This window comes from Tursiops truncatus, chromosome 5 (genome assembly GCF_011762595.2).
Source record: "Tursiops truncatus isolate mTurTru1 chromosome 5, mTurTru1.mat.Y, whole genome shotgun sequence".
In the NCBI taxonomy this organism is placed as follows: Eukaryota; Metazoa; Chordata; class Mammalia; order Artiodactyla; family Delphinidae; genus Tursiops; species Tursiops truncatus.
Window position 1 is genome coordinate 134,739,836 of NC_047038.1, and position 27,877 is coordinate 134,767,712.

The following is a 27,877-nucleotide window of genomic DNA, read 5'->3' on the forward strand; positions in this document are numbered from 1 at the left end:
AGCTTTCCCAACCTCCATGGCTAGAAATCATCACAATCACAACAGATGCAGACGAATCTCAACTATCTGAAAACTGGTGGCCTTATTTCTAACAATTTTCCAATTTGAGAACCAACCGATTTGTTCCTATTTCAGGCAACCGACTCCTTCTGTTATGGACGCAGAAGGGAGCTTCAGTCGTGGTTTCATTGCCTGGCATATGGGTGATTATGAGGACACCAACCAAAGGAACTCCAAACGGGCCGTCCTCCTCCGGCAGAGCCAGGTAGCATTGCCAAGAGTTTCCAGACCACCTAAGCTGTCAAAGCTACCAAAAGAGCAGGAGGTACGATCATTTGCTTTTCGGAATCGTAGAAAAAGTCAAGCTGTCTTAACGTGTGCATTAGAGAACGCCATTTAATAGCAATACTATGAATAATCAGTTTTATAGCTCCTTTCAACCTATCAGAACGTTTTGTAATTCATAATGGATTTCCACAGTGATGTCCGTATAGTGACTGGGTGGGTATTATTCCCATTTTATAGCTACAGAAAACAGAAGGTGAGGGGCTCAGTCCTTAGAACTGCTTATTTACCACATGGTTTAACCTGGAGAGCACAGCCATCTGCTCAGTTTCCAAAACCTGAGAAAACTCAGTCTGTGAGATGGAGGTAACTCTATAACGCTTCTTAAAACCCCACAGACTGGGCTTCCCTGGTGGCGCAGTGGTTAAGAATCTGCCCACCAATGCAGGGGACACGGGTTGGAGCCCTGGTCCGGGAAGATCCCACATGCCACGAAGCAACTAAGCCCGTGTGCCACAACTGCTGAGCCTGTGCTCTAGAGTCCACGAACCACAACTACTGAGCCCGCAAGCCACAACTACTGAGGCCGCGGGTCACAACTACTGACCCCACGTGCCACAACTACTGAGGCCCACGCACCTAGAGCCCCTGCTCTGCAACGAGAAGCCACCGCAGTGAGAAGCCCGCACACCACAACAAAGAGCAGCCCCCGCTCGCCGCAACTAGAGAGCCCGCGCGCAGCAATGAAGACCCAACACAGCCACAAATATAAATAAATAAGTAAATAAATGTATTAAAAACAAAAACACCCCACAGACTGCCTAGCAGAGTAAGAATATACCAGTTCAAATTCAAGGTTTTTTTCCCCATTACTATCTATGGAATCTTGAACAAGTTGCATATTTCCCGATGTGGGTTTTTTCATTAGTAAAATGGGGATGTTAGTATCTGTCCTGAATATTTTGTAGAGTTATCATGAGACTCAAGTAAAGAGTGTGTAAGCATGTATTCAAATGAACAACTATTTCCTGAGGTCCTTCTGCATAATACCACAGCGAATCCACTCTGTAGTCATCCAGCGTTTCAATATTGAGTGTGACAACAAGCTTCCAGGATAGAAAAGGGAATACACTCAGAGACTCCTGTTCCCTACATGGAGAGAGGCTTCTTGCTCCGCTGGAGAATCTTGCCACTGCCCTAGAATATTGCTTACCCTCTGTCGCCAGAGATCTGTTCATCAGGAGATGTCTGACAGTTAACTGTATATCCATCTGAAACACTCTGCGAGGAGCCGTGGACGTCCTCCGTGGTAGGTCCTGCCCCAGGGATGCTCTGTATTGAAGAAGGTAGCGTTCAGCTGCTGACATTCCTATGTGGTCTGAATTTTGAGCTGGGTCCACGTGAGATTTATTGCAGTGTGTGTGAAGGAGTCTTGGATTAGTTATTTTCCACCTGAACTAATTTTGTGTAGGATTAGAGAGATCATGGATTAAACCGTCCCAAATTCCTCCTACTATCTATCATTCACTAAATCCAATTGAGATGTCTTTGTGCATTAAAAAAAATCTGTTAAAAGGCTGATTTTGAAATGATTTCAAATTTACAGGAGCACAAGAACAGTACTAAGTGAACTGATAGACTCCTCACTCAGAATCATCAGTTGTTCATTTTATCCTAATGCGTTCTTTCTACACACACACACACACATGCGTGTGTGCATGCGCGCGTGCACACACACACAGACACACACTGGTTTTTACTGAACCATTTGAAGGTAAGTTGCAGACGTGGTTTTGCTTTACCCCTAAATATTCATGGTGCATTGCCTAAGAACAAGGACGTTCTCGCACCTAACCATGGTACAATGATAAGATCCAGGAAATTTAGCACTGATACAATATTACCTTATCTATAGTTTATAAGCAAATTTTATTAATTGACCCAACGATGTCCTTTGTCATTTTCCTTGATCCAGGATCCTATCCAGGACCAGGTATTACGTTTAGTCCTCAAACCTCACTAGTCTCCTTCAATTAGGAACAGCTCCTCAGTCCTGGTCTTTCATGACACTGACATTCTTGAACAATTCAGACCAGTTCTGTAGAATACCTCTTAATTCAGGCTTACCTGCTATTTCCTCGGGTGATGTGTTTTGGGCAGGAATCCCAAGGTGAGTGATGCCGTGTCATCCTCAGGGTATCCCATCAAAGAGGCACTTGACGTGAGTTTAACTCATCATTGGTGAGGGTAACTGATCACTTGGTTACACCTCTTCCCTTTCAGAGATAGACAAAATACTGTATCATTCAAAATAAACTTTTTTATCAGCTTAGGCTTTCTTTTCTTTCTTTTTTTTTTTTAAACCGAGGAGCTCTAGCGCCGCACCGCAGCCTCGCGCGAGCACGTACCGGGCGGTGAGGGAGCGCGAGGGCGGGGCGCGCGACCGAAGCCTAGCAACCCCCTGCCACGCGAGTGCCGCAGCAGCCAGTCCCGCTGCCCGCTCCCCGCGACGCCCGCTTCTGCCTGCGTCGGCCGCCCCGCAGCGCGCCGCACCCGTGCACCGGCTTTCTAATTCCAGAGATACCTTAGAAACTTGTTCCCCAAGTCCATCCTTTGGATCATCCCACAGGGTTCTCGTGGCTGACACTTCACTAAGTACTCAAGCCCTCCCCCCTACTTTACATAAATTCTCTTCGGGGAAGATAACTCGGAGCAAATGATAAATTCAAGCTTCCAGCATGAGCGTCACACCGGCCACCTATGCGTGGCTGTTACTGTACTCACCTGAGATGCAGCCCAAATGCCGTCCTCATGCTGCGAGAATCAGAACCATGCACTGGAAGCAGCCTTGGAAAAACAAAACTTTGCCAATGGTATTGGGGGGGTTGGGGAAAATTTTAAACACATAAACCAACCCACAATATCGCAATGCTTTCTCATCAACATAGATAGTTGAAAATGGGGATATTTTATATTCACGTTGTTGAGTTTGGATTTATTCTTATAAACCTAAGTTTAGAGATTAATTTCTAAAAGTTTCTAAAACTTTCTAGAAGTGCAATTTATGGTATTTAACAGTATGTGTAATTCTTGTATACATTACCCAAAATGCTCTTAGAAATGTTTTTGGAAATCAGTTGGGCAAATTTCTAAACTGTTTTTCTACATTTCCCCAAATTTCTTCCTTTAAGTCACAAAATGTCTCTGAAGTTCTATCTTCTATTACATTTGTTTTCCCTTCTTTTGGCTGACCTTTTTTCTCCACATAAATAATAGCTACTTAAGTGTTGTGAAATTTATGTGTATGTGAGACAGTTTCAACATCGTGATCCATTTCTATTTCATTTCTTTGCTTGCAGATATCTTCATTGCCCCCCTTGCTTCCAAAACATGGACATAATCTCAGTAATTGATATGTTCTTTCCCTCACCCACTCACTCACACTGGGTGTGGGAGTAGTGATTCTCAAGGTTTTAGTGTGCATATGTGTCATCTGGGGATCGTATTAAGGTGAGATCCTGGTTCAGTCGGTCTGGGACAGGGTTTGAGATTCTGCACATCCGTCAAGCTCCCGGGTGAGGCAGCTCTGGTCGATCCAGGGATGCCGAGTAGCAAGGCGCTGGCGGATTTGCCCCGAGCTGCATTTTGAGCCAGAACAGGGGGAGCCTTGATGGAGCAAAAGGGAGTGGGAAACCAGGACGAAGGACTGACAGGGTGCAGGCAGTGATCAGCTCGCGCCTTTAGGTAACCAGCAGCCTGCAGAGGTGGGCGTCCGGTGCTGAGGCCAGAGGAGGGGGCTCAGGTGCCGAGGAGCTTGGATTTTCCTGGGCCAACTTTTAAACAAAAGTGACAGGATTAAACTTTCATTTTGGGAAGGTTGGTTAGACATCAGCCTGGAGGAAGATTGGTGAGAAGTGTTGCTACAAAAGGGAGGTGAGTTTGGAGGGCATTTTGGTAACTCGGGTGAGAATGAGGAAGGACTGAAAGAAGGAAAGAGCAAGGAGAGCAGGTGATGCACTCGGCACCCAAAGAGTGCAAGTTCAGCAGCTCTGGGTCCCGACTGGACGTGGGGAAAGACCTCAGTAACCATGGGAGGAGCCACGGGAGGCTGACAGACATGACCTTGTGAGGTGAGGGGTGGAGGCAGGGGCCTAGGAGGAAGGTCGGTAGACTGAGTGCTTGAAGGTGAGAGAAAGGGATGATGACTGCTGGCCTGAGGTCCCCAAGAACACAGAGGGCAAGGCACAGCAGTGGGGATTAATCTCCTCTCTCCCACCACGAATGAGCTGGTACCTCCTCCTCTGTTGTCTCAGAGGTTGTCCTAATTTAGGCTCTTCCTGTTCTCCAGCACCCCCTTTGCATCCCATGTTCAGAGACTATGTGACTTATCTAAGCGGAAACTATGAAGTCTGTACTCTCTCTATGTTAAAGATCTTTGCTTCAAAGTCAACCTCCAATAACCTGGTGTGACAACATTCTGACTCCCAACTGCTTTGTTGGGTCCTCATGGATGTCACTGGACCGATATCTTAAGTACCTATGTTAGTCAGGGTTCTCCAGGGAAACAGACTGACAGAATGGATGGATGGATGGAAAGACAGACAGATAGATAGATGAATAGATAAAGGGACAAATGGATGGGTAAAGGGACAGATGGATGGATGGATGGATGGAGAGATAGATGAAATGGATAAAGGGACAAATGGATGGGTGGATGGGCGGGTGGATTGATGTAGAGATAGACATGAATGAATGAAGGGACAAATGCATGGATGGATGGGTGGTGGATGGATGGACAGATGCACAGCGACAGACAGATGGATAGCTTTCTCTTCAGGAATTGGCTCACATGATTGGGGAGGCTGGCAGACCCCAAATCTGCACATAGGCCAGCAGGCTGGAGACCCAGGCAAGAGTGCGGAGGCCGTGGGGAGGCCGAATTCCCTCTTCTTCAGGGGATCTCAGTCTGTTTTCTCTGAAGTCCTTCAACTGACCGGGGAGACGCCCCACCGTACGGAGGGTAACCTGCTTTACTCAAAGCCGACTCCTCTGTGGTGCTGTCCTCTAAAAAGCCTTCACGGCAACATCACACGGGCGTTAGACCAGGTATCTGGGTACCGTGGCCTAACCAAGGTGACACATAAGATTAGCTATCATACTACCCACCTCATCCAGGTGTGAGGATCAAATGAGGTGACATATATCAGGCATCCGACAGAACCAAGGAGCAATGTGGTGTGTATGTGTGTGTCAGGGCTTTCTCAAAGGCGTGGTTTTAAAGGGAACGTGAAAAACACTTGAAATTTACCTTTAATCCAAAAAGGATTTAGCAATACCTAATATTACTCCTTCCTGTAGTCTGCAAACAACAGGATTCGGTATGGGCTTATGTAGCTACAAAAGTTACACCTCAGCATATGTTTCCTGAGGCCGTATGTATCAGTGCTACATTTCATAGCACATATTTTCTAATGCCCTTTATTTTCCTAAAATAAAATTCACAAGATTCATCAGCAGAATAACCTTACACACATAACTTATAACAAACCACTATAATGCCCTAGTTGTACTATTTGACAACTTATGTTAACATATACTTTAATACACAGACATTGGGGCACTAGTAGATTAGAAAATATAATGAACGAAGCAGATACTCACTCCTGGATGGAACCTCCACGAAAGGCCACCGCTACAAGCAGAGATGATACAGAACACTGTGCTGGTGACAGACTTCATGAGGAGCACAGCTGCGGGTAATAGGGTTTTCCAAATGGATGGCAGTTCTTGCTGAAATCCTCAACCTTCCAAAGTAAAATCTCGCCGCAGTTTATATACAACAGTGGCATTCCTGGAAAATTCAGCGTATAGTAAGCTCATGAGAGAAGTGCCTTGTGCTTGTGTGTAACGCAAAATGACATTCTCAGCTTAGGTCGTTATAAACTGAGGCTCTCACCCACCTGAATGTCAGCACGATATTTGCGAGTCGCACAGGAGGCGGGGTAACTCCTCATTCCGGGGTGCCCTGCACGTGACAAGATGTTCTCCTATCCCCGTCAGCCCCTGCCCACCCTGTGCCAGGAGCCCTCGCCCATCACCGTGCTCACCAAAGAGGCCCTACGTTTCCCAGACAGCCCCGCTGAGAGTCACTGACATATACAGTGGGCTCGTGTCAGCATGAATTACCGGAAATGAGACGTCTAAGTCTGATTAAACGTAACAAACGAATCATAGGCAGTACCAGGAAAATGTTCAAGATAAATTCAGAAGGTTTATTGCACCAAATGCCACAGAAGAATGGATCAAAATGATACGTGAACAAGTTTGAAGAAAACAATTTCCATACATTGCCATTGATACCTATTTAACTGATCGAAAACATCAAGTCCTACCAATTTGTCTTCATGGAACTTCAGTAGTAACAAATCAATCCCAGAATTTTCTCTTGTAAACCACTTAAACTTAAGCACGTTGCAATCTTGCTTTCAAGATATACGGTTCACCAAAGATGGACATTTAAAAATTAACATTCAGAGGGGGCTGCTTGATTTAGGCAAACAGTATATTAAAAGGTCCCCTCCCCCAAAGCACAAGAGAAAACAAATGGTTCACATTTACCGAGAAGCTAAAGGCTTTTTCAGTTTATTGGTGAAGGTATGCATGAACAAAATACTTTCAAAAGTATGTGTTAGTGGAAAAATCCAGATATTTAAAAGAACCGTGGGGTCACTTTATATTCTTTATTTTTATGTACAACCAACTCTAGTGAGGAACCTAAAAAGCTACAGGCTGAATTTTATAAAATCTCAGGACCTAATTAGAAGGGCCTAAACAACAGTTTAGTATCGTTTAGCAGGCAGGGATTTTCCTCCCTCGAAAAAAGTTAACGTTGAAAAATATGGAAAGTTTAAAAAGTTGCGATGTGTAAACGGCAGTTCCATGGGATGTGAAAAGTTTGGAGTTACTTTCATTAAAAAACAGCACACTTCAGAAAAATGGATTGAAGCCTATACAAAAAGCTATTTAACACTGATAAAAATAAAATACTTTGGAATTATGCACAAGTATGGAAGCTACATTTTAAGTTTTCATTGTCATGTTTAAACGTACACAACGGTCTTTACATTCATATCACCCGTCAGTCTATGAAAAATAAAACCGCGACATGCTAGAGAGAGGCCCATCACGGTCACGCGGGCACACACCGCTCTGTCCTGCCTCCCAGCTTGCGTGGAAAAGCAAGATGCTACAAAAGGTGCACTCAACAGGTAAGACGTCGAAGTTGAAGAAACCCTAAAGGTGGAATCCTGTCAACTGAGGTAGTTTTCTCTATTTGTACTTTTTTTTTTTTTTAACTTTTGTTTCTTTTCTTGAGGTGGGCCTGGGCGAGGGTGGGTCCCTTCCTTGCCTCTTGGGCTAAGACAGACCCAAGCCACCAGGTGGGGTCCGGTGTGTGTCTCAACACAGTTCCATGAGATTCTTTTCCGCTTTTGGGAGGAGCTTGAGTTTAGGAGAGAGCACAGGTGGATGTCCTCCAGGGGAGGGTTTATGAACGAGCAGCAACACATCCCTGGTCTGCTGTGCAGGCGGCAGCCGTGAGGGTCGGGGCTGCCCAGGGTCCTGAGCGCTCTCCCTCCGTCACCTTCTCCCGGGAGAGGCGGGGGACAGGAGATGCGGAGGCAAGGCCAGTTTCCTCAGCTTCCAGAGGCTGGGCTGCATCTGTAATGCGTGGAGTTTAGAATCGGCCGTTTGAAGCTCAGCGTCCCCCGGGCCGGGTCTACTGCTCACCGGCCGCTACGTGCACTGATTCTGTTCCTAGTTATTGTCTGTGAAGCCCTGGAAGGTCGGGGGAGGAGGGAGGGGAAGCGCCCAGAACGTGTCAGCGAGGAGAAGGGAACCGAGACTGCGGGTGCTCGAAGCCGGTGCGGAGGGGACACTGTGACCTCACTCAGCACGGACGGGGAGAGGGTGGCCACGGGCGAGGTCCACGACAACCGCCACGATGCCACGGAGCCAAGGACTCGGCACACCCGTCTCGTGCCAGACATCAGGCAAGAGGAGACAGAAAACGTAGAAGAATGGACAACGTCACTTTTATGAGAGAAAGGCATACGATACAAATCCAGGATCTTAAGCGCCTCAACACGCCTCTCTGCATTTCACACCGTAAAAAGAAAAGGGGGGCGGAATTCCCTGGGGTCCAGGGGTTAGGGCTCGGTGCTCTCTCCCTGCGGAGGGCCTGAGTTCAGTCCCTGGTCGGGGAACGAAGATGCTACAAGCTGCCTGGAGCAGTCAAAAGAAAGAAAGAAGATTTATTAAAAAAGAGAGGGGAAGGCTGCAGTTCTGACCTATTCCTAAGAAAGGAAGAACACACCTGTGTTTCTCCATTGGTCCTGCCACTCTCCTCTTTCAAACAAATAACTCGCGTGCATTTGTCAGAGAGTAAAGACACAGATGAATGTAACTTGGATTTTGGGATCAGGATTTTATCAAGTAGAAAATACGAAGTCATCTTAACTCCTGAAAGGGAAGTCGTTTCATATTCTTAAGTGCAAAGGCTACATGGAAAGGACCGGCATCAATTCATAAAAGAGAAGGAAATCAGAGCCTGGTTATAACGAACCGACCTCAAGATCTGCAGGTGTAACAGTTCTGCTGTACTGGGTTAGCCCCCTGCCTTTCAACCCTCCATTTACCAAACAGGCTTTTCCTTTACCCTGGATGACGGTCAGTAAACTAAAGTTAACGTCAACAGAAAAGTAAGGATTTGTAAAAAGCACACGATGCTCATAAACAAACAGTGCTTCATTTTGGCAGGTTTTATACTACGGGGCAGTGAAGTTCTGGGAAGCTGTTTTGAAAAGGACATAGGGATTGGAAGGCACAGAGATGATAGTGTAAAAATTCAGCTCATATCTGGATTGTTTACAAACGTTCAAACCAATTCATGAGTCATCCTGCACTCTCGCAGCTTTCACTTCCCACCCGGACAGCTGCGCCTTTTAAAGTATAAACAGTCATTTGTATTAACTAGGATAGGAAGAAGGTGGCTTCCGCGGGAGGAGTTCAGCCACAGAACCACTCGCCGGCTTACAGAACCAACTTTGGTGAACGGCCCCGCTTGAAGGGCTGCCGAGAGCTGCGAAGCGTCTGGAGAAGCCGGGCGGGGTCGGGCCGAGCTCGCCGCTGCCACGGAACCACACGGGGCCGGGCTGAGGACGCCGCGCCGATTCCTGCCTTGATCGCACCAACGACCTGTCCCTGACCTACCCGTGGCTGCATCTCGAACACGGTAAACTGGGACAAGATGGGGAAGCAGCGGGTTCCTGGAGCTCCCGGCCCCCCGTGCTTTGCGCCAGACGGTGACGGTGACGCCGCAGCCACTGGAGCGGAGGGTGGCACGCGCGGGCTTCACTCGGCCGCTGACCCGGGGTCCCCGCGCTGACCGTCTTCTCAGGACGGTGGGACCCCTCTCCCCAGCTTGGGGAGCTCGCGCTGGAACTCGGAGATGTCTCAGCCCCGCTTCTGGGCCCCAACGTGCTCACACCACCGCCCGGCCCGGCCCAGAGCGGCCGGACCGGCTCCGTCTGCCCTGCCCGGGCCTCGCGGTCCTGGGGAGCGGCCGTCTGTCCTCCCTCCTTCGGCTGAGCGGCTGATCCTTCTTCCACGGAGCAGCTGTCCTGAGCGTCAGCTTATAAGAGTATCTGAGCGACGTACGGAGAGTGAGTGCTGGCGACAGCCGTCAGCAGGGGCAGGTCGTTGGACTCGATCCTGAAGGCGGAGAAAGGAGGGGACGTTGCTTTAAAGCAGCAGGACTTACGGGAAGGGCCCCGGCGCCGGACCCCAGGGCTGGCCGGTCAGTGCCCAGAACCGATGACGGAGTGAACGAGGCGGGGACACGGGAGCCTGTCCCTGCGACTCTACGTTCCTCGCATCCCTGCGCGGCCTCTGTGCGAGTCCCCCTCCGGCCAGCCCTCCCGGCCTGCGCCCCGAGTCTGCACCGGCTTCACGTTCGTCTCTGGGAACGCATGACGGTGGCAGCGTCTCCAGAACCCCGGAGATTTCTTCAAGGCTGACACGCCCGAGACCCCCAATGAGCACGTGCCCAACAGTCACAGGTGGGCATGGGCAGAAGGCCCCGCGTCCTGGAGAAGTCAGGACAGTCTCGGTCCTTGAAATATGTCCTAATGCTCTCCCTTGATTTCCGAAACCAAAAATTAAAAATATAACCTAAAAAGGCAGCTGGCATGAGCTCGTGGAGTTTTCCATGCCTTCTCCAGTAATGCTCCCTCCGGATCTCATTTCAGGGCAGACAAGGAGCTCCCAGCACCTTAGTGCTGCTGGCCTGACCACGGGAGGGGCTAAGGAGGGGCTGGAGGGACCCCCACTAACAAGGCGCTGAGGGGCCTGGTGACGAGGAGGTAAATCCCCCCTCACCATCCTTCTCGGGGTGCTGATGGTGGGCACCTGTCAGTCAGGGGCCAGGCAAGCGTCCTGGAAATAAAACTGCACATCCTGCCTCGGAAACCGGATCGGGTATGGGGTAGGACTACAGTGAGGCTGGTGAAGAGGTCTAAGTAAAAAGCGCAAAAGCAAACGCCTCAAAAGGGGAGAATATTGGGCTTCCCTGGTGGCGCAGTGGTTGAGAGTCCGCCTGCCGATGCAGGGGACGCGGGTTCGTGCCCCGGTCCGGGAAGATCCCACATGCCGCGGAGCGGCTGGGCCCGTGAGCCATGGCCGCTGAGCCTGCGCGTCCGGAGCCTGTGCTCCGCAACGGGAGAGGCCACAACAGTGAGAGGCCCGCGTACCGCGCCAAAAAAAAAAAAAAAAAAAGGGTGGGGGGAGAATATTTTTTAAATGATGTAAGAAAAAAAAAAAAGTGACAGGAAACGCTAAGAGCCAAACAATACAGTATAAGTCACATCCTGGGTGTGAAAGATGAAAAGTCCGACAGGAATGCAGAGGCCTGAGCCTTGAAATAATACTTCGATTGGCAGGCTTAACAGAGAATTTCAGGGTTGACGCTTTATACACGGTATTTCCTTGCCCCAAAGTAGTGGCGGGGGGGGGGGGGAGGTCATCATCACAGGTAAGGGAGACAACGCCTCATCTACACAATGTCTTTTTGTTACTTCTCTGTGGAAAATTAAGCAGAGAGTAAAACACAAGTCAGAATGTCTTCCCCCGGAGAAGTTAGGGCAAAGCCTCTGGAAAATGATATACGTTATCGATAGCATGCACGCCTCCTCTTCTGATGGGCTCATAATAAAAGGAGGAGAGTACGGTCACCCCGGGACGTGCAGACGGGCCCCCAAGTCCAGGGGAACAGCCTTCCCCGCCTCCTCCAGAAAAAGGAAAACACAGCTGCCGCCGCGTGTGTGACAGCTCGTGACTCTCACATCCTACTGCAATGACGAGAAATGGGCAGATGGGGTAGGATTACGCTTTTCACTTCAAGGATAAGCTAATCCAGGGGGAAGACTCACAAGGCGCCACTAGCTTCAAGGTCTGCATGTGTTTCCGGGTGTGACACTCCAGTATCAGATACAAGAAACATGCCGTTCACTGGGGAGCCCCAGAGGCTGGACAGGTCAGTGGGTAGAGCGCAGGGGACAGCCCCCTGCAGGGGGATGCTGGCACTCCCCAGAACTCACCCCAGAACGACACTTAATTCCTTCACGTGCACGCGCGTGTGTCCACGAAGGTACTCAGACAGCATCTTACTCTTCAGGTACATCTCCTGTAGTCTGTCTTCCAGGTGCATGACGCACTGCAAAGCCAATCACGCTCACGGTGAGGGCGAGAACTCGGACCTCTGCCAACGTCTAAGAGCCGCAATTCCCTCAATCCATTTCTAAGTGCGCTACTGTCATCTCACCTCTTTAACTTATACTTCAAGAATTACAACCCAGCTCAAACCCTACCACGAGCAGGGATGAGAACGGGTTTTTGTCATCAACAAGGACCTACCGAAAAGCACAGGGAACTCTACTCAGTACTCTGATAACCTATATGGAAAAGAATCTGAAAAAGAATAGATACGTGTGTGTACCACCGAATCACTTTGCTGTATACCTGAAATTAACACAACGTTGTAAATCAACTGTACTCCAATATAAAATTAAAAAAAATAAAAAAGAATAGGTTTTTGTAAAACAGTAAAGTTTAATTTTTCCAGTGACTGTTAAGATCTTCATATATATTTTCTGGTCTTTCTAAAAAAGCATTTGTTTCTACATAGTTAAAATCATTCTATAAGTATACTTATTTCTTGCTTTCAAAAAACTTTCTAATAATCCTTTTTTCCCATGTTATTAAAAATTCTTTATCAATATAATTTTTGACTGATTTTTCAGAATGTGAATTTACCATTACTAAAATCACATAGCCATCTGCATTTTTGTTATTATACATAATTTTGTGAAGAGTACCTTTCTTGTTGTTTTCCTATATCTCAGATTATTTTGGTGCAATTCATTCCCAGAAGAATGACCGGAACAAGGTTATTCTGAACCATTTTTTTTTTTGCTCTCAAGAGTGTATTTTAACCAGGTCTCTAGTAACAATGAAGAAAGGGCAATTTTGTTCAGAACATCTCTACCCTTGGAACTGTGTCCAGCTTCGTTTTTAGGGGACAGCAGTCACTCGTGTCTTGCACCAGAGGCAAATGCTTTTGCATTTGGCAGGGAGACCGATCCAGGCAGCTCAGTAAGTCACCTGATGGCGCTGGCAAGGGTCACTCCATCAGACATGATTTTCTTCTAGACCATTATGCCTGCTATTTTCAAGGTAAAAAGATTAACAGATGCACTTGAAAATGTTGATCTCGACCACCCGGGCTGATCAGTGACATGGAAAAAGTATCCACTCGAGATGCAATCTTTTCCGTTTTTCCTTGGCTTAAAATCTTAAGTGCATCGTGTTGTGTGGCCGAAACACAACTGGTAAGTGAGTAAGAGTAATAATCAAAGCAAGGAGGATTTCGCCAATTCTCCTGGGGGAAAATGTTCCCCCAGGAAAACAGAGTTAAGTGCGGAAAGGTCTCCTGTTCAGTGTCAGTTCCTTGTGGAGCAAATACAAAGTTTTAGTAAGAGTGTTGTAAAATATTAAAAAGAACACTGACATTACGTTGAATCCTTTATGTTTTAAAATAGTGAATTTACTGTGTTTTCATAGTCCCCAGGAAAACTGTGTGTTGCAGTGTGGAAGTAAACAGAACATTGGTTCACGTGGAATGTGCACGGGGCTTGCAATCAGAGCACTTAGAAAGCTTTTTCAAAGCCTGACTATGAAATTGAACTGTTTCGGGATTCCTCTCCCTCCTTTCTGAGATGGATTTCTTCAACTTTAACTTCTGAAATTTTAAATACCTACTTTCTCTTTTCGTACTGAAGGTCCTAACAGGCCTTTAATCACGTGTTTCGTTCAAGTGACTCTTAAGGAGAATTTTAAGCTGCAGATGAAACGTTCTTTGATCCTGATTTTGTCAGGTCATTCATATTATTAAGGGGTTATATGTAACTTATGTCTAAATGAAGTAAAAAGAATTATTAACCGTGGTAATTTACTGCTGGGATAACTAAGACATCAAACGTAGCAAGAGATATGGATTATAGAATACAATATAAAAGTTTGGTAAATATAACAGTAAAAAACTGTAAAATCAAATATCTCTCTTCCCTTACAGAAAAGCAGACTTCGGTCTCTAAATCAGCACGATGCAAGTTGCTACTAGAAGGAAAAACTGCCTAAAAATGTAGGACAAGCATCAGGTTGTAACATGCCACAGGTGGTGTCTTCTGTGTTACCCCTGAGAACAGGGCGCCTACAGTTTAAAGCCCAAATAAAGGTTTCAGTGAAAAGGTGGTGTCAGTCTTTAAAGCCATGAACACTGTTCACGCAACTGGTTCTCACTAAGTTACACTAATAGTAGCCGTTTCCTGAGTGTGTGTAACATCCAACACTACTTCAAGTGCTCTACCTGAATTATCTCACTTAATTTTTATAACCAGACAGGATAGGTTCTGCTGTGCCCCAGCTTCGACAAGGCACACGATTCAGAAGCAGAGAAGCCTGGGTCTGAGTCCAGGCCACTGAAAGCCCACGGACTGGCCACCACTGTCCACTGGCTGCCAGGGCATCTCATCTCGCCTGACCTTGGACAGGTAGAAAGCAGCACCGTGGAGGGTCCTCACACGTGCCCGTTGCCTAGGCACCACCTGCACTTTGCAGAGGAGAAAGAGATGCCCGACGAACCAACGGCAAAGCCCGGACGCAACCCCCATGATGTCCAGTGGCGCCCCGTGATGCCGTGCTGCCACCTGAGGTGACAGCCAGTGTTTCAAAGCACCTCCTCCAAGGACAAAGGAGTCCTGACCTTCCGAGGTGTGGTGCACCTGCAGATCTGGTCACGAGAGCTCAGGGGAAACCCTCCATGAGCAACCAGGGAGGTGGCTCATAGTCAGCCTCCTACTTGGTTGTCAATAGCCCTGCATCTTTTGCGGAGGCCGGAGGCTGCAAGGGAGATGCTGTTTAGTTTGGGGCTGACGGAGGGGGAGTCCAGAAAGCTGGTGAGCTCATCCCAGCTGCAGCCCCGCCAACTCGGGGGCTCTGCCCTGTACGTGCCCTTCAGCTGCGCTTCTGCTCTGGAAACCTTGCTCCCTTCCTTGCTAAATGTATTTTCTCTAGATCTCTCTGCACACAGACACACAGACACACACACACAGGAATTGGTTTTGCATCTTATTCCATGGACTCAGGGAGAGCTGCTGATCATTTTCTTGGAGTTTAGGGGGTCTGTCTACTGTTTGTATTTAATGTAACGTTATCAAAGTGATTTGAAAATCCCATTCGAAAAGGAACAGTTGATACCATCCCCTATGGCTATGGTGCTTCAGCATTTTAAGTGTTTACACGAACGATATTCTATTTATCCATAACAACTTTGGGAGGATGGTCTCTGAACAGATGGAACTAGTCCCTTCGGAAGCTGGCTGGCTTGTATTTGACCTGAGGACGGGAAAACCAATCAGTCCCCCAAAGGAGGATTTTAAATTTCCCTTTATGCTCGATCCCTGCCCCCATACCTTACCTGTTTCTCCACGTAACTTGTTCAAAAAGACCGTGTCACTCTGTGCTGTCTCCAGAAGGACTATTGCTACTGAATCCAGCCCGTGTGCTGGTTTTGTGTCACACGCTCTGTTTTCACTGATGCTAACATCCAGTTAGACTAAAATCAATACACGGGAATTCGTGACTTTATAACCACGATGCTGCGGAAAATGCTTTTTTAGCTCATTTCTCTGATGGTCTGAGAACGATACTTACAAAGTCGGCGGGGAGGTGAAGCCTGTAAAGCTGGAGGATGGACTGAAGCAAGCTGGACACCTGGCTTGAGACCAGGACGTCCTGGCCGAGTTTCGTGCTGTCTACCGCCTTCCTCTGACTCGTGGCCACCTGGACGCTCCACTTGTCCGTGTCTGCAATGATGCACACGGCCTCAGCGATGGGCTCGTCGAGCACGGGGTGCTGCGGGACAGACACACGGGGTCAACTCTTCACCATGCTTCCGGTGACATCGGAACGTCCAGAACTTTCTGTGCGGCGTCAGACTCAGGGGCAGAGGTGATGGCGGGAGCCCCGAGCCCTACAGGGACCCGAGCTGGGGTGTCATCCCATAGTCGTTTAAATGTTAACTTGACAAAACCGCACCCAGTCATTATTTCCTTCCTGCGCCAAGGGGGCACACTATAAGCGTCATCAAACATGCAGAGGTAAGCAAAAAGGCCTGTGATCTCCCTACATCCCAGGACATTAAAGCCCGTTTCCTTCTGGAAGACTGCACTCTCCTGTTATGCTTTTTGTTTTTATTTATTTCTTTTTTTCCCACGAGTCTTGTGGGATCCTAGCTCCCTGAACTGGGATGGAAACCGGGCCCCCTGCAGTGGAAGCGTGGAGTCTTAATTACTGGACCGCCAGGGAAGTCTCTGCACTCTCCTTTTAACGTGGAGACGGTCAGAAAAAGGTGTAGGAGTCTACTGCCATTCTTCCCATCACAAGGTTTGGCGGGGTAACTTAGCAGTCCCTGAAAGGTATAGCTTTAATCACGAGGCAATGTTTATTCAGAAACCGTGTGCTACACGCATAAATCAACTCCAGGACAACCAAAATCAGACGGGGCTAGAGAGCTGTGTACAAGATGAGGCCAAAAGGCACAGGTGTGGCTACCGATGAACATACTTCAAATACCAAATCCTCAGTAACTGGGCAGTGACGGACGGAGCACATAGGAAATGTGCCACGGGGCAAACAGGGTGAACACGAACGCAGTCCAGGAAAACGGCCTACAGGAGGCACGTGAAAAGACGCTCAACATCACTAATTATTAGAGAAATGCAAGTCAAGATTACAATGAGGTATCACCTCACACCGGTCAGAATGGCCATCATTAAAAAGTCTACAAACGATAAACACTGGAGAGGGTGTGGAGGAAAGGGAACCGTGCTGCACTGTTGGTGGGAATGTAAATTGATACAGCCACTATGGAGAACAGTAGGGAGGTTCCTTAAAAGACTAAAAACAGAGCTACCATATGACCCAGCAATCCCACTCTTGGGCATATATCCAGAGAAAACCATAATTCGAAAGGATGCATGCACCTTGATGTTCACTGCAGCACTATTTACAATAGCCAGGACATGGAAGCAACCTAAGTGTCCATCGACAGAGGAATGAATAAAGAAGATGTGGTACATATATACAATGGAATATTACTCAGCCATAAAAAAAGAATGAAATAATGCCATTTTCAGAAACATGGATGGACCCAGAGATTGTCATACAGAGTGAAGTAAGTCAGAGAGAGAAAGACAAATATTGTATGATATCGCTTATATGTGGAATAGAAAAAAACGGTACAAATGAACCTATTTACAAAACAGAAATAGAGTCACAGATGTAGAAAACAAACTTATGGTTACGGCGGGGGGGGAAGGGGGAGGGATACATTGGGAGATTGGGGTACATATACACACTGCTACATATAAAACAGATAACTAATAAGTACCTACAGCACAGGGAACTCTATTCAATGCTCTGTAATGACCTGTATGGGAAAAGAATCTAAGAAAGAGTGGATCTATGTATACGTATAACTGATTCACTTTGCTGCACAGCAGAAACTAACACAACACTGTAAATCAACTATACTCCCAAAAACTTAATTAAAAAAAGAAAAACGGCCTAAAACACTGAATTTCTCAAAACTGATCACAGTATAACTGCTTCACCACCAGCTCCTCTGACACACGTGTTCAGGATCCCACACGTGTGCAAATCAAGGGCACAACAGGACTGCCCTCCAGCCCCAAACTAGGAGAGAGGAGGGGGTGGGCAGGTATGCAGTGAGCCGGAGACAGACGCAACGCGCCTCGAAGCCGGCGTCCGCGAGCCCACCTTTCTGAGCCTGTCACTGAAGGCACAGCGGGCGTGGCCTCCTCCTGTCACGCAGCTCCTTCCGCTGCCCTGTGGTGGCCCTTCGCTGCTTTGGCTGCTGGGCCAAAGTTCCTCGCGCTAGGTTCGTCCTGATTCCCCTCTGGAGAAGGACCTTTCCCGGGAAAATCCTGGAGGCCCCTCCCTGCGTCACAGGGTGGGAACAGGGCCCAAGCTGGGCCAGTGAGACTCTCCCTCCCGGCCGCCTGCCTGGAGCAGGCGGCCAGGAGGCCGGGAGCAGCTGGGGTCACCGCACTCCTGCTCGACAGAAGCCGCCACGAATACCCACAGCGATTCTTGGTTCCTGCACTTCCACAGGTGCCTCGTTTCCTGCCGGCCCCAACTCTAGTTCTTCGGTCTCCTGACCATTTCTAAGAATCCCTAACATCCCTCCAGTGAAGTCCCTTCCGGCTAAATTAACAAGAGTCGGTTTCTGCCGCTTGCAGCAAAGAACCCACACAGGTACATGACCTTGTCTCGGGTGACCGAGACCCGAGATTTTTGAGACCTAACACTAGTAGTGGGAAGGCCGATGGTAGAAACCCAGATGTTTGCTGTCACGCTGTCCTTTCACCAGGCGATCTGGCTCCCTCGTTTGGGGCTTTTCCACTCAGTCTTTGTGTTCTTTGTCACAGATGGGGAAGAGACTGAATGAGAACTTTGGTGAGACCAACATTTTTTTCCTCAACTATATCCAGGATGGAAACTTTCACGTTTTAGAATATTCTTCCCATTGAAAAGAATAGCAAATCAGGCGAAGTCTAGCGGCCCAACATTTATTTAAGCACAGGTTAAGCGTGAGAAATAAAGAACATGGCGAAGCAGATTCCTGAATGAATGAAGCCCAGTTTCCCGAGGATGGCTCTCATTCTTTAAGACTTGCTACCAAACAGTCGAAATGCTCACACACACAACGACCCTAAATTCCCACTCTCACCCACAGGTGACCCTGTGAGTTTTTGTGACCCCCCAGTCCTACCCTTCTCGCACACTCTCCAAAGCAGAAAGTAAAGACCGGGCTGCAATGACTTCCCTTTACAAGTTCCTGCAAGTCCTTGCTCAATCCGTACGTCATAAATTCACAGCAAGAGGACGATGACTTGCCATCGGTGTACCTGGTCCTTATGAGCAAAGGAAATGGAAATTTGGAAATTTAAAAGATTTGTATTTTGAGCTCAAGTTCCTTCAATGCTTTGCATTTATCAGAAATTCACAGTGTGCTGGGTATAGCACACCACGGATCTATAGTGAGACCTCTTCTTCAAGGGACTCACGTTCCGAAAGTATATATATAATCATTAAAGACCAGAGGCCAACGTACGTATGGTGAGTGGAATGCATGCCAATCCCCTTTCACCCGGATTTCACTCACCTCCCTCTAGCAAGGTGTGGTAAAAGGACCCAAGCCAGGCCAATCAGATGCGCCTCCCCTGAGATTTCCCTGTGAGCAGGGGGCCAGGAGGCTGAGAAGGGTTGGGGTAAAAATCTAGCTTTTGTTGGATTGTTTGCAGTAGATAATTTGGGCCCTAGTTTCCAACTCAGCACAATTTCCTAAATGATTTCCCCAGCATCGTGACAGGGAAGGGAGCAGTGTGTGGACCCGAGGAAAGCACACAGACAGCAGCTTATGGGGCCCCGTAACCACACACAGAGCTCCGCCTTCGGAAGTGAGCCGCTGGCACGAGGGCAGCGAGGCTCACTGGGGAGGCGATGCGTGGAAGGCTGCCCAGGTCCCAGTGAGCCCAGGAGGCTGCAGACCCAGGGGTAGTAACAGCAGAGGAGGGACAGAGGGGTTGGCTCAGGTATCTTACGAGGAAGAACGAAATGGGTCAGAGAACTGTAAAGAAAGGAAGTGAGCGTAAGCCACTTTTAAATCACTGGTGGCAACCTGAGCGCACACCTAGCACACAGGAAGGCTCGGTCTGAAGGTTGGGACAAACGGACAGGAGGTCCAGAGCCCATCCCCTGAAGGAGGGGCTGACTCTTCTCTCCCTGGACTCTCAGCTCCTAGCCCAGGACCAGGCCCTCAAGAAAGGGGACAAACTTAAGATGGACCAGGTCAAGCACAGCGGTGACAGGGCAGGGAAGCACGTGCAGCCCGAACACAGCATGGTGCCCCCACGTGTGCAGGCTCCAGGGACACAGAGAACCACGGAGAGCTGTCAGGGGCGCACCTTAAAAAGGAATTACACAGGGCACGAAACTCAGTATCCTGTGACAAACCACAATGGACGCGAGTATGAAAAAGAATATATGTGTGCAGCTGACCGTATCATGGTGTGGCTGATTAGTCAATGTCTAAGCTTTTAGAATTTAAAGAACTCCATGATCCAGAAGACCATGCCTGGATTATCAAAGGAACACTCACCCACACACGCCCTCCGCCCTGCCCGGTATTCAATGGAAAATTCCTCTTAGAAAGGGCTCTACTTTTAAAAATAAATTTATTTATTTTATTTTATTTTTACTTTTGGCTGCATTGGGTCTTCGTTGCTGCACGTGGGCTTTCTCTAGTTGTGGCGAGCGGGGGCTACTCTTTGTTGCGGTGCGCGGGCTTCTCACTGTGGTGGCTTCTCTTGTTGCGAAGCACGGGCCCTAGGCGTGTGGGCTTCAGTAGTTGTGGCATGTGGGCTCAGCAGTTGTGGCTCACGGGCTCTAGAGCGCAGGCTTAGCGGCCATGGCGCACGGGCCTAGTTGCTCCGCGGCATGTGGGATCTTCCCGGACCAGGGCTCGAACCCGTGTCCCCTGCATTGGCAGGCGGATTCTTAACCACTGGGCCACCAGGGGTCCAAAGGCTCTTTAAGGCATATAGAGAACCACAATAAACAAAGGAAACACTGAATTACATGATGCTTCTTATTACTTTTCCTTATGAGCCATATCTTAACTGTAGAAGTAATTAACAGTGAAATCTGTCAGGCGGGTCTCTTAAGTTCATGATTTTATCAACTTCACGTACACACCAGGGTACACACAAATACAGACACTTATCAGCAACAACATACATGGCGCAGTGCTTTTGAGAAATTAAGTACTTTACCAAATGCTGTAAAACGTTAAGACTGAATGATTCAAACACCTACTAGAAGCCCAATCCCTCCAGCTCCATCCTTAGAGCTTGGATCTGATATTTCACCAAGGAGCCAAGGCTCCGAAGTTGGACACGATTGGGCTTAACTGTCACCTCTATCACTTACTAGTCCTGGGGCCTCAGGGTCTACGTCTGCAAAGTGTGATCGTACTTGGTTGAGAGTTTCTGTGAGAAAAATGAGCGTGGAACACGAAGTGCAGCGCCCACCGCTTGTCGGGGGCCTCCTGCTGCTTCCCTACACCACCACCTCCATGTAACCACGTCCCCCAAACCCTCGCAGCACCACTTCCCTCACCAACCCAGAACCCTACTCCAGCACAGACACCCCAACGCCCAGGCTCAGACTTGTCTCTTTCCATCCTGGAAGCTCCCGTCTGGGCCCACCGGCACGTGCACACGCTCCCCTCCAGGGCGCCCTCAGAAGAACTCCCTGCTCTGGGCAGGCAGGTCGCCCACCTGTTACTCGGGCTGTGCCCAGAATATCTTCCGGGCTGCCTGCTAAGTCTTCCAGTTCTTCAGGGGCCCAGCCTGGGTCCTCACGCCCCTGCACCCCTCAACAGGACTCCCCGCGTCCACTCTCTGGCATTAAATCACACGGTCTAACTTGCTCTGGATTTCACATCTGTTTGTCTACTCAGTGATTTCATAAGTAACTCAAGGAGAGAAATCACATTTTTCTTCCATAGTCTCGGAAATGAGCAAAACAAAAGGCAAGGCATGTGCTAAATATCTAACGCATGCCGGCTCTGTTGAACAATTCTCTATTTCTTTATTTTTAGATTCAATCCAGTTCCTATTAAGTCATCCACACAACTACTAACATACTTCTTTTCCACGTATTGCACTTAAATGACTAACATTTCACATGGTTACCTTTTTCCTTTTTAAAAATTTTTATTGAAATATACTTGATTTACAATGTTGCACTAGTTTCAGGTATACAGTAAATTGACCCATTTATACATATATATATACAAATATATATATATTTTTTACATTCTCTCCCATTATAGGTTATTACAAGATCTTGAATATAGTTCCCTGTGCTATACAGTAGGTCCTTGTTGCCTATCTATCTTATATACAGTAGTGTGTATATTTTAATCCCAAACTCCTAATTTATCCCTCTCCCCTTCCCTTTGGTAACCATAAGTTTGTTCTCTATGTCTGTGAGTCTATTTCTATTTTGTAAATAAGTTCATCTGTATCATTTTTTTAGATTCCATATATATGATATCATATGGTATTTCTCTGTCTGACTTACTTCACTTTGCATGATAATCTCTAGGTCCGTCCACGTTGCTGCAAATGGCACTAATTCGTTCCTTTTTATGGCTGAGTAATATTCCACTGTATACATGTACCACATCTTCTTTGTCCATTCCTTTGTCGATGGACATTTAGGTTGCCCCATGTCTTGCCTATTGTAAATGGTGCTGCAATGAACATTGGGGTGCATGTATCTTTTCAAATAGTTTTTCTCCAGATATAGTCCCAGGAGTGGGATTGCTGGATCATATGGTAGTTCTATTTTTAGATTTTTAAGGAACCTCCATACTGTTCTCCATAGTGGCTGCATCAATTTACATTCCCACCACCAGTGTAGGAGGGTTCCCTTTTCTCCACACCCTCTCCAGCATTTATTATTTGTAGACTTTTTGATGATGACCATTCTGACCAGTGTGAGATGATACCTCATTGTAATTCTGATTTGCATTTCTCTAATAATTAGTGATGTTAAGCATCTTTTCATGCGCTTCTTGGCCATCCGTATGTCTTCTTTGGAGAGATGTCTATTTAGGTCTTCTGCCCATTTTTTGACTGGGTGGTAGTTACCTATTTCTAACCCAAGAGTAGGAAAGTACCAGCTCCCATGTATGCTTCCTTCAACTACTGATGAGTTCATCAAACCTTTCTTGCCATGAGTACACAGGATGCAGTCCTGCTCTATAGAGAGGAACGTGAGGACAAGAAGTACAAGAGCTCATGAAGTATCTTGGCACGTCAGAAAGAGAATCTAGGAACCCATTCAAGTGCTTCTGACTTGTAGCTCAATGAGCCTGCCAAGCCCTCTACTTTGAAACCCTAGGAGCTTGTCAGGGTGGAAATCCCTCGGAAGACAAGATTGCAACAACTGGGAATGACACTTGCAACATAATGACAAGAGGAGAAAACACGGTCACCTCTATTATGACTTTGCTAAGAAACTTCCCATCTTTATGCTGCTGGTATTGCCCAATACATACTCTAAAAGTCCCTTCGGGACTTCCCTGGTGGCGCAGTGGTTAAGAACCCACCTGCCAATGCAGGGGACACGGGTTTGATCCCTGGTCCAGGAAGATCACACGTGCCAAAGAGCAACGAAGCCAGTGCGCCACAACTACTAAGCCTCAGCTCTAGAGCCCACGTGCCACAACTACTGAAGCCCGCGTGCCTAGAGCCCGTGCTCCGCAACTATAGAAGCCACTGCAGTGAGAAGCCCGCACACCGCAACAAAGAGTAGCCCCCGCTTGCCGCAACTAGAGAAAGCCCATGCGCCCATGGCCCATGTGCAGCAACGAAGACCCAACGCAGCCAAAAATAAAAATAAATTAATTAAAAAAATAAACCGATTCTTCGTGAATCCTCAAAGATGCCAGCCCACATGTGGCTCACAGGTAACAGGTGTGCAGACGGACGCTGGTACTCACAGCCAGCTCTACAATCTGCTCACTGACGACAACAGTGCAGATTGAGCAACCAGGATGAGCCACTGGGTGGCCTGTTTCACACACAAAGGGAGCAGGTGGTTTATGACTCAGGTTATGGGAAGAACCTCTCTGTTTCTTTTATTTTTCTCTGAAACATTCTGAATTATAAAACATAAGATTCTTGGGTATTATCTGAGTGTCAATTTGCTCATCACTTCCTATAAGATATTTCTGTCAAGTTCTACAACTTTATTAAACTGAACTTGAGTCAGAGAACGCGACATGACAAAACACCTTTCAAAGAAATCCCCCCGCCCGTTATGTTATAGCCCCACGACTTAACAATAGCAGCTCTTACATGGCTTCAAGTCAAGCCTTGGATTGGTCACAGAGAGAAAATGGACATCAGTGCCCTAAGGGCCACAGTCTCAGCACCTGCTCTTGGTTAAACGTCATCGGATCCCGTTTATTCTTCTTCTACCTCCGTAGGGGCCAACCCCCCTCCATGTCCTTGGAAACGAGGACTTAAGCGACCCGAGCCAGTCCTTAGCCAGTCCATCCACTTCTGGGCGGCCGAGGGCGCCTACAGGACGCAGACACGTGTGGATGGCTGGCCAGTTTTTATTAAAAACCTTCAGTCTCACATCCACGCAGAGGACAGGAACCTGATTACCACTCGCCGTTCTCCAACACTTCCTCCAGCCTACAAAGTCATCCAGGATACTAAACACTAAATGCTCAGCATGCAGGCTCTCCCGACAGCAGTTACAGAGACAGACAGACAGACAGAAGCTCCCGTGGCGGCAGAGCTGGCTCCGCCTGTGGTTAGTCTGTAGCCCCTGGGGGAGCCCGGCCCCCTCGCCCTCTCTCTGCTCATCCCCACTGTAGACGTCACCTCCTCCAGGAAGCCCCCAGGCTGTCCCGTGCCTCCCTGCCGCCCCCCCCACCCGCCCCGCTGTGGGCTCTGCTTTCACTGCTTATGTCTTTAATCACCTGTTGGAGTTCAACCTCCTGAAGGACAGGGGCCATGCCTCCTCTCTGGCTGTTGACAAGGGTCCTTTGTCTTTGATGTCCTGCCGCTCAGCGAGGGTTTGTTTATATCTACCCTACTTAGGAGTCAGTGGGCTCACTTCATCTGAAAGATCGCAGCCGTTCTTCCTTCAAAGGCTGTTTCTCTTTCCCGCCTTCTGTATGCACGAAAGAACCTTCTCACTCAAGCCTCCAGGTCTCTTACTTGCTCTTCCACATTTTTTCACGGGCCTCTGTCTCTGAGCTACAGTCAAAGCGGTAGTTCTGCATCTAGTCACTCTTTCACAAACGCTAATCCTCTCTGGCTGTATTTAATCTGCTCTGCTCTTTAACCTACCCCCGAGTTTTAATTTCCATGACTGCATTTTTCCATTTTAGCATCTCTCTTCGGCTCTTTTACAAATCTGAATAGTCGTGTGTCATAACAGACGGTCTTTTTAAAGATTCCAATTCCTTCTTTTATCACCATAACCATCTTAAACATACCTACTCAACAGTTACTCTGGACTGTTGGAGGCGGGCTAATGCCCCTGCCTGTACTGGTCACTGACCACGAGCCCATCGTGTTGGAGTTGTTTTGTTTTATGGGCTATATGTGTCTCTCGGAAACAGGCTCCATGTCGGTCTCTAAAGGCTTCCGAGTTGTGATAAGGTAGAGAAGGAGAGCGAATCGATCATTCTGGACCACGGGCACTGCTGAGGGGTCCTGGGAGGTGAGGACGTCAGGACCTGGGGCAGCGGGAGCGGGGAGGGTCCGGTGGGGGGGCAGGGTCCAGAGGAAATCCCTGACCTTCTGTGTGTCTGTGCCTGCGGACTTGTGGACACAGGGCGCAGCCTCGGGGACGCCTTAAACGTCAGGACGGTCACATGCTGAGGAAGGAAAGAGTTTAAAGTCGAGGAGCGGTGCTCAAGGTCGAAAAGGGTCATCAGAACAGTTATGGGAGGATGTGCATGACGCCAAAACACAACGTAGGAGGCTGGTACACAGATTTTTCTGCAGAGAATGGCAGAGACGTCCAAATATTTTGCATGTAATGAAAAAAATTGGGGAAAACATAAAATTAGCCATGCGCCTGATATTTACAAGATGCAAGAGAAATGATGGCTTTGAGACGTATAATAAGCATTTTATTCTCCTTTAGGTAAAGAAAAAGAACACAAAGGGCCCCAGGCGGCATGTCCAAACAGAAAACTCTTCCCCTTTATGTCTTAAAGGCAGACTCTCTGCCGCGTCTCTCTACTTTAGAAGGAGGGTCACACTCAGGGGCACAGCTTCATCTGCAGGAACACACGCTCCTCCGCCCAGCGCAGGGGGACCGTGCAGCGTCCCTGGGCACCGGGCCAGGCGCTGGACGGAGAGACGCCCGCAGGCCTGGTGGAAGAAAGATGCTGGAGGCATATCCAAGCACCGCGTGCAAAGGGCCTGGGGCAGGTTCAGAGAAGGGGCAACGTTGGGACGGGGCCTACAAAAGGCACTGGGGCTGCTTCAACAGCGCCTGAGGCAGAGGGAGCAACGCACGTGGCAAGGAGGTGAGAGAGAGGGCGGGCCGTTACAGGCTGGCACATGGTGTGGCCGAGCCGCACGGGAGAGCAGGGCTGCACGTGTGCATATGTATCTGAAACACATACAGGGGGCAGTTCCAGCCAAGGAGCCTAGACTTCACTCTCTAAAGAAACAGGCCCCTATCAGAGCAGAAGAGTGACTGACAGAAGCCATGTTTGAGAAGGAGCCCTCCGTGGCCACGTGCAAGGCTGGAAGGTGGAGGGCAGCTTAGGAGGAGAGGGGTCACCAAGATCTCAGACCGGGGTCGGCGATACCCAGAGATCGGTAGTTTTTTCAGATGTTTTTAAAACCCCCATCTGCAGTAAGAAACGCGTTTTAACGGCGTAACCCAGGGATACAGGTGCATCCACATGTACAGCCCCCAAGAGCCAGCCGGTGCTGAAGGCCCGCGCCCTGCTGTGCACGCCACCCCGCGCCGGGACGTGTTCCGTCTCGCCAGCAGGTCTGCCCCACAGCGCTACGGACCTAAGGCTGCTGCTGACTCCGGCCACCCCAGCGCTGCCCGCGCTGCTAAAGTGATGCCCTTCGGTCGCTGTGACTCGCTGTCCTTGCGTCGGCTCCCTGGCTGCCTGTGCTGCACGGGCAGTCAGGTGCTCATGGCACGCGTCCCAGCCAAGCCGTTGGCAGAGCTGCCCCGCTGCGCTGCTGACTTCTGCATGTTTCTGCAGTCTGTTGCTACTTTTAAAAAGAAATGGAAGAGGCTGCCATATCCAGCCGGTGCCTCGTTTCACAGAGCATTCTGAAGACGCCCAGAGCCCTGGAGCACAGTTTTTGTTAAAAGAAACACTAATACATGATGTTAATCTTGGTCTCGATGACCCGACCCTACAGAGCTGGAGCGGCCTGGCCGCTCCTCGCGAAGCCACCAGGGGAGGGAAAGCAGCTGCCGTTAGCGTTGAATGAATGGGTCCCGCTTCTGTTCCACCACCCCCAGCAGGAGCATCTTGGGAAACTCATTTACAAAGCGGGTGCACGGGTGTCATTGTAACAGCTACCGTCTGTCGGGCGTTCAGTAACGCGCTGGATGCTGTGTTCAACACTGGATGTGCATCATCTCACGGTCTTCAAGCAGACCTCTAACTGCCGTCACTTTGTAGAAAATGAAACTGATGCTTAGACGATTAAAGAATCCTGCGCCAGGCCACGAAGCCACGAGGGGTGAATCACGGGTCAATCTCAGGTTTGCCTGCCTTTAGAAGCCAAACTCTTAACTGCTGGGTTACGTTTTATCTGTTCCTCTAAATACATTTTTCTGAGGCTTAGCGAAGCCAATGGATTTACCTGACGACCAGCGAACAAGTGGTAACACCAAAGCGTCAGTGTCAAGTCGGTCTCCTCCACGACCTCCACTGCCCCGTAACGTAATACCTGCCCCAGCCCCCGTCAGCAGTACCCGCAGGCGGACAAGACACATGAGAAAAGAAGAGAGAAGAAGCTCCTTGAGAGTCACAGGTGCAGAGTGAAGCTGGCTCTCTCACCCTCTCTCTCCTACCTCACCATTTAAAGCCAAAAGGAAAACAGAAGAAAGAATTCGCGTTTAGATGCGGCAGGAAAAGAATGAAACTAAATATGACTTCAGCCTAAATGAAGGCAGCTGTGTAATCTCTACGTTAGAAGGCAAAGAAACAGTTCCAGTGACGGAACAGAGGTAGTATGTGGATTAAACAAGAACACGTGTTTAAATATTTAAAGACCATCAGAACCTTACCACGTGGAAGCCAGTAATA

At 48.5% G+C, this 27,877-nt stretch overlaps 2 protein-coding genes across 18 annotated transcripts in view; one reads left to right on the forward strand and one right to left on the reverse strand.

Annotated features, from left to right (window-relative positions):
• SPMIP2 (sperm microtubule inner protein 2) overlaps positions 1–27,877 on the forward strand; it is a 193,471-nt gene that overhangs the window by 138,329 nt on the left and 27,265 nt on the right. The window contains exons 4-5 of one of the 5 annotated variants that reach the window (XM_073805613.1): positions 136–325; positions 13,973–15,618. In XM_073805613.1, coding sequence (XP_073661714.1) covers positions 136–325; positions 13,973–14,020 — 238 coding nt within the window. In that variant the 3' untranslated portion in view covers positions 14,021–15,618. Of the gene's footprint in view, positions 1–135; positions 326–13,972; positions 15,619–27,877 lie in introns of those variants that run through there. The other 4 variants (XR_004526789.2, XR_012332207.1, XR_004526790.2 and 1 more) reach the window with 4 other exon arrangements.
• The window catches only part of FNIP2 (folliculin interacting protein 2), a 135,963-nt gene that overhangs the window by 4,584 nt on the left and 103,502 nt on the right, over positions 1–27,877 (reverse strand). For 5 of the 13 annotated variants that reach the window (XM_033857417.2, XM_033857414.2, XM_033857413.2 and 2 more), the window contains 3 exons: positions 15,613–15,813; positions 11,940–12,055; positions 6,537–10,056 (listed from right to left, as the gene is read on the reverse strand). In XM_033857417.2, coding sequence (XP_033713308.1) covers positions 9,978–10,056; positions 11,940–12,055; positions 15,613–15,813 — 396 coding nt within the window. In that variant the 3' untranslated portion in view covers positions 6,537–9,977. The other 8 variants (XR_012332201.1, XR_012332202.1, XR_012332203.1 and 5 more) reach the window with 8 other exon arrangements.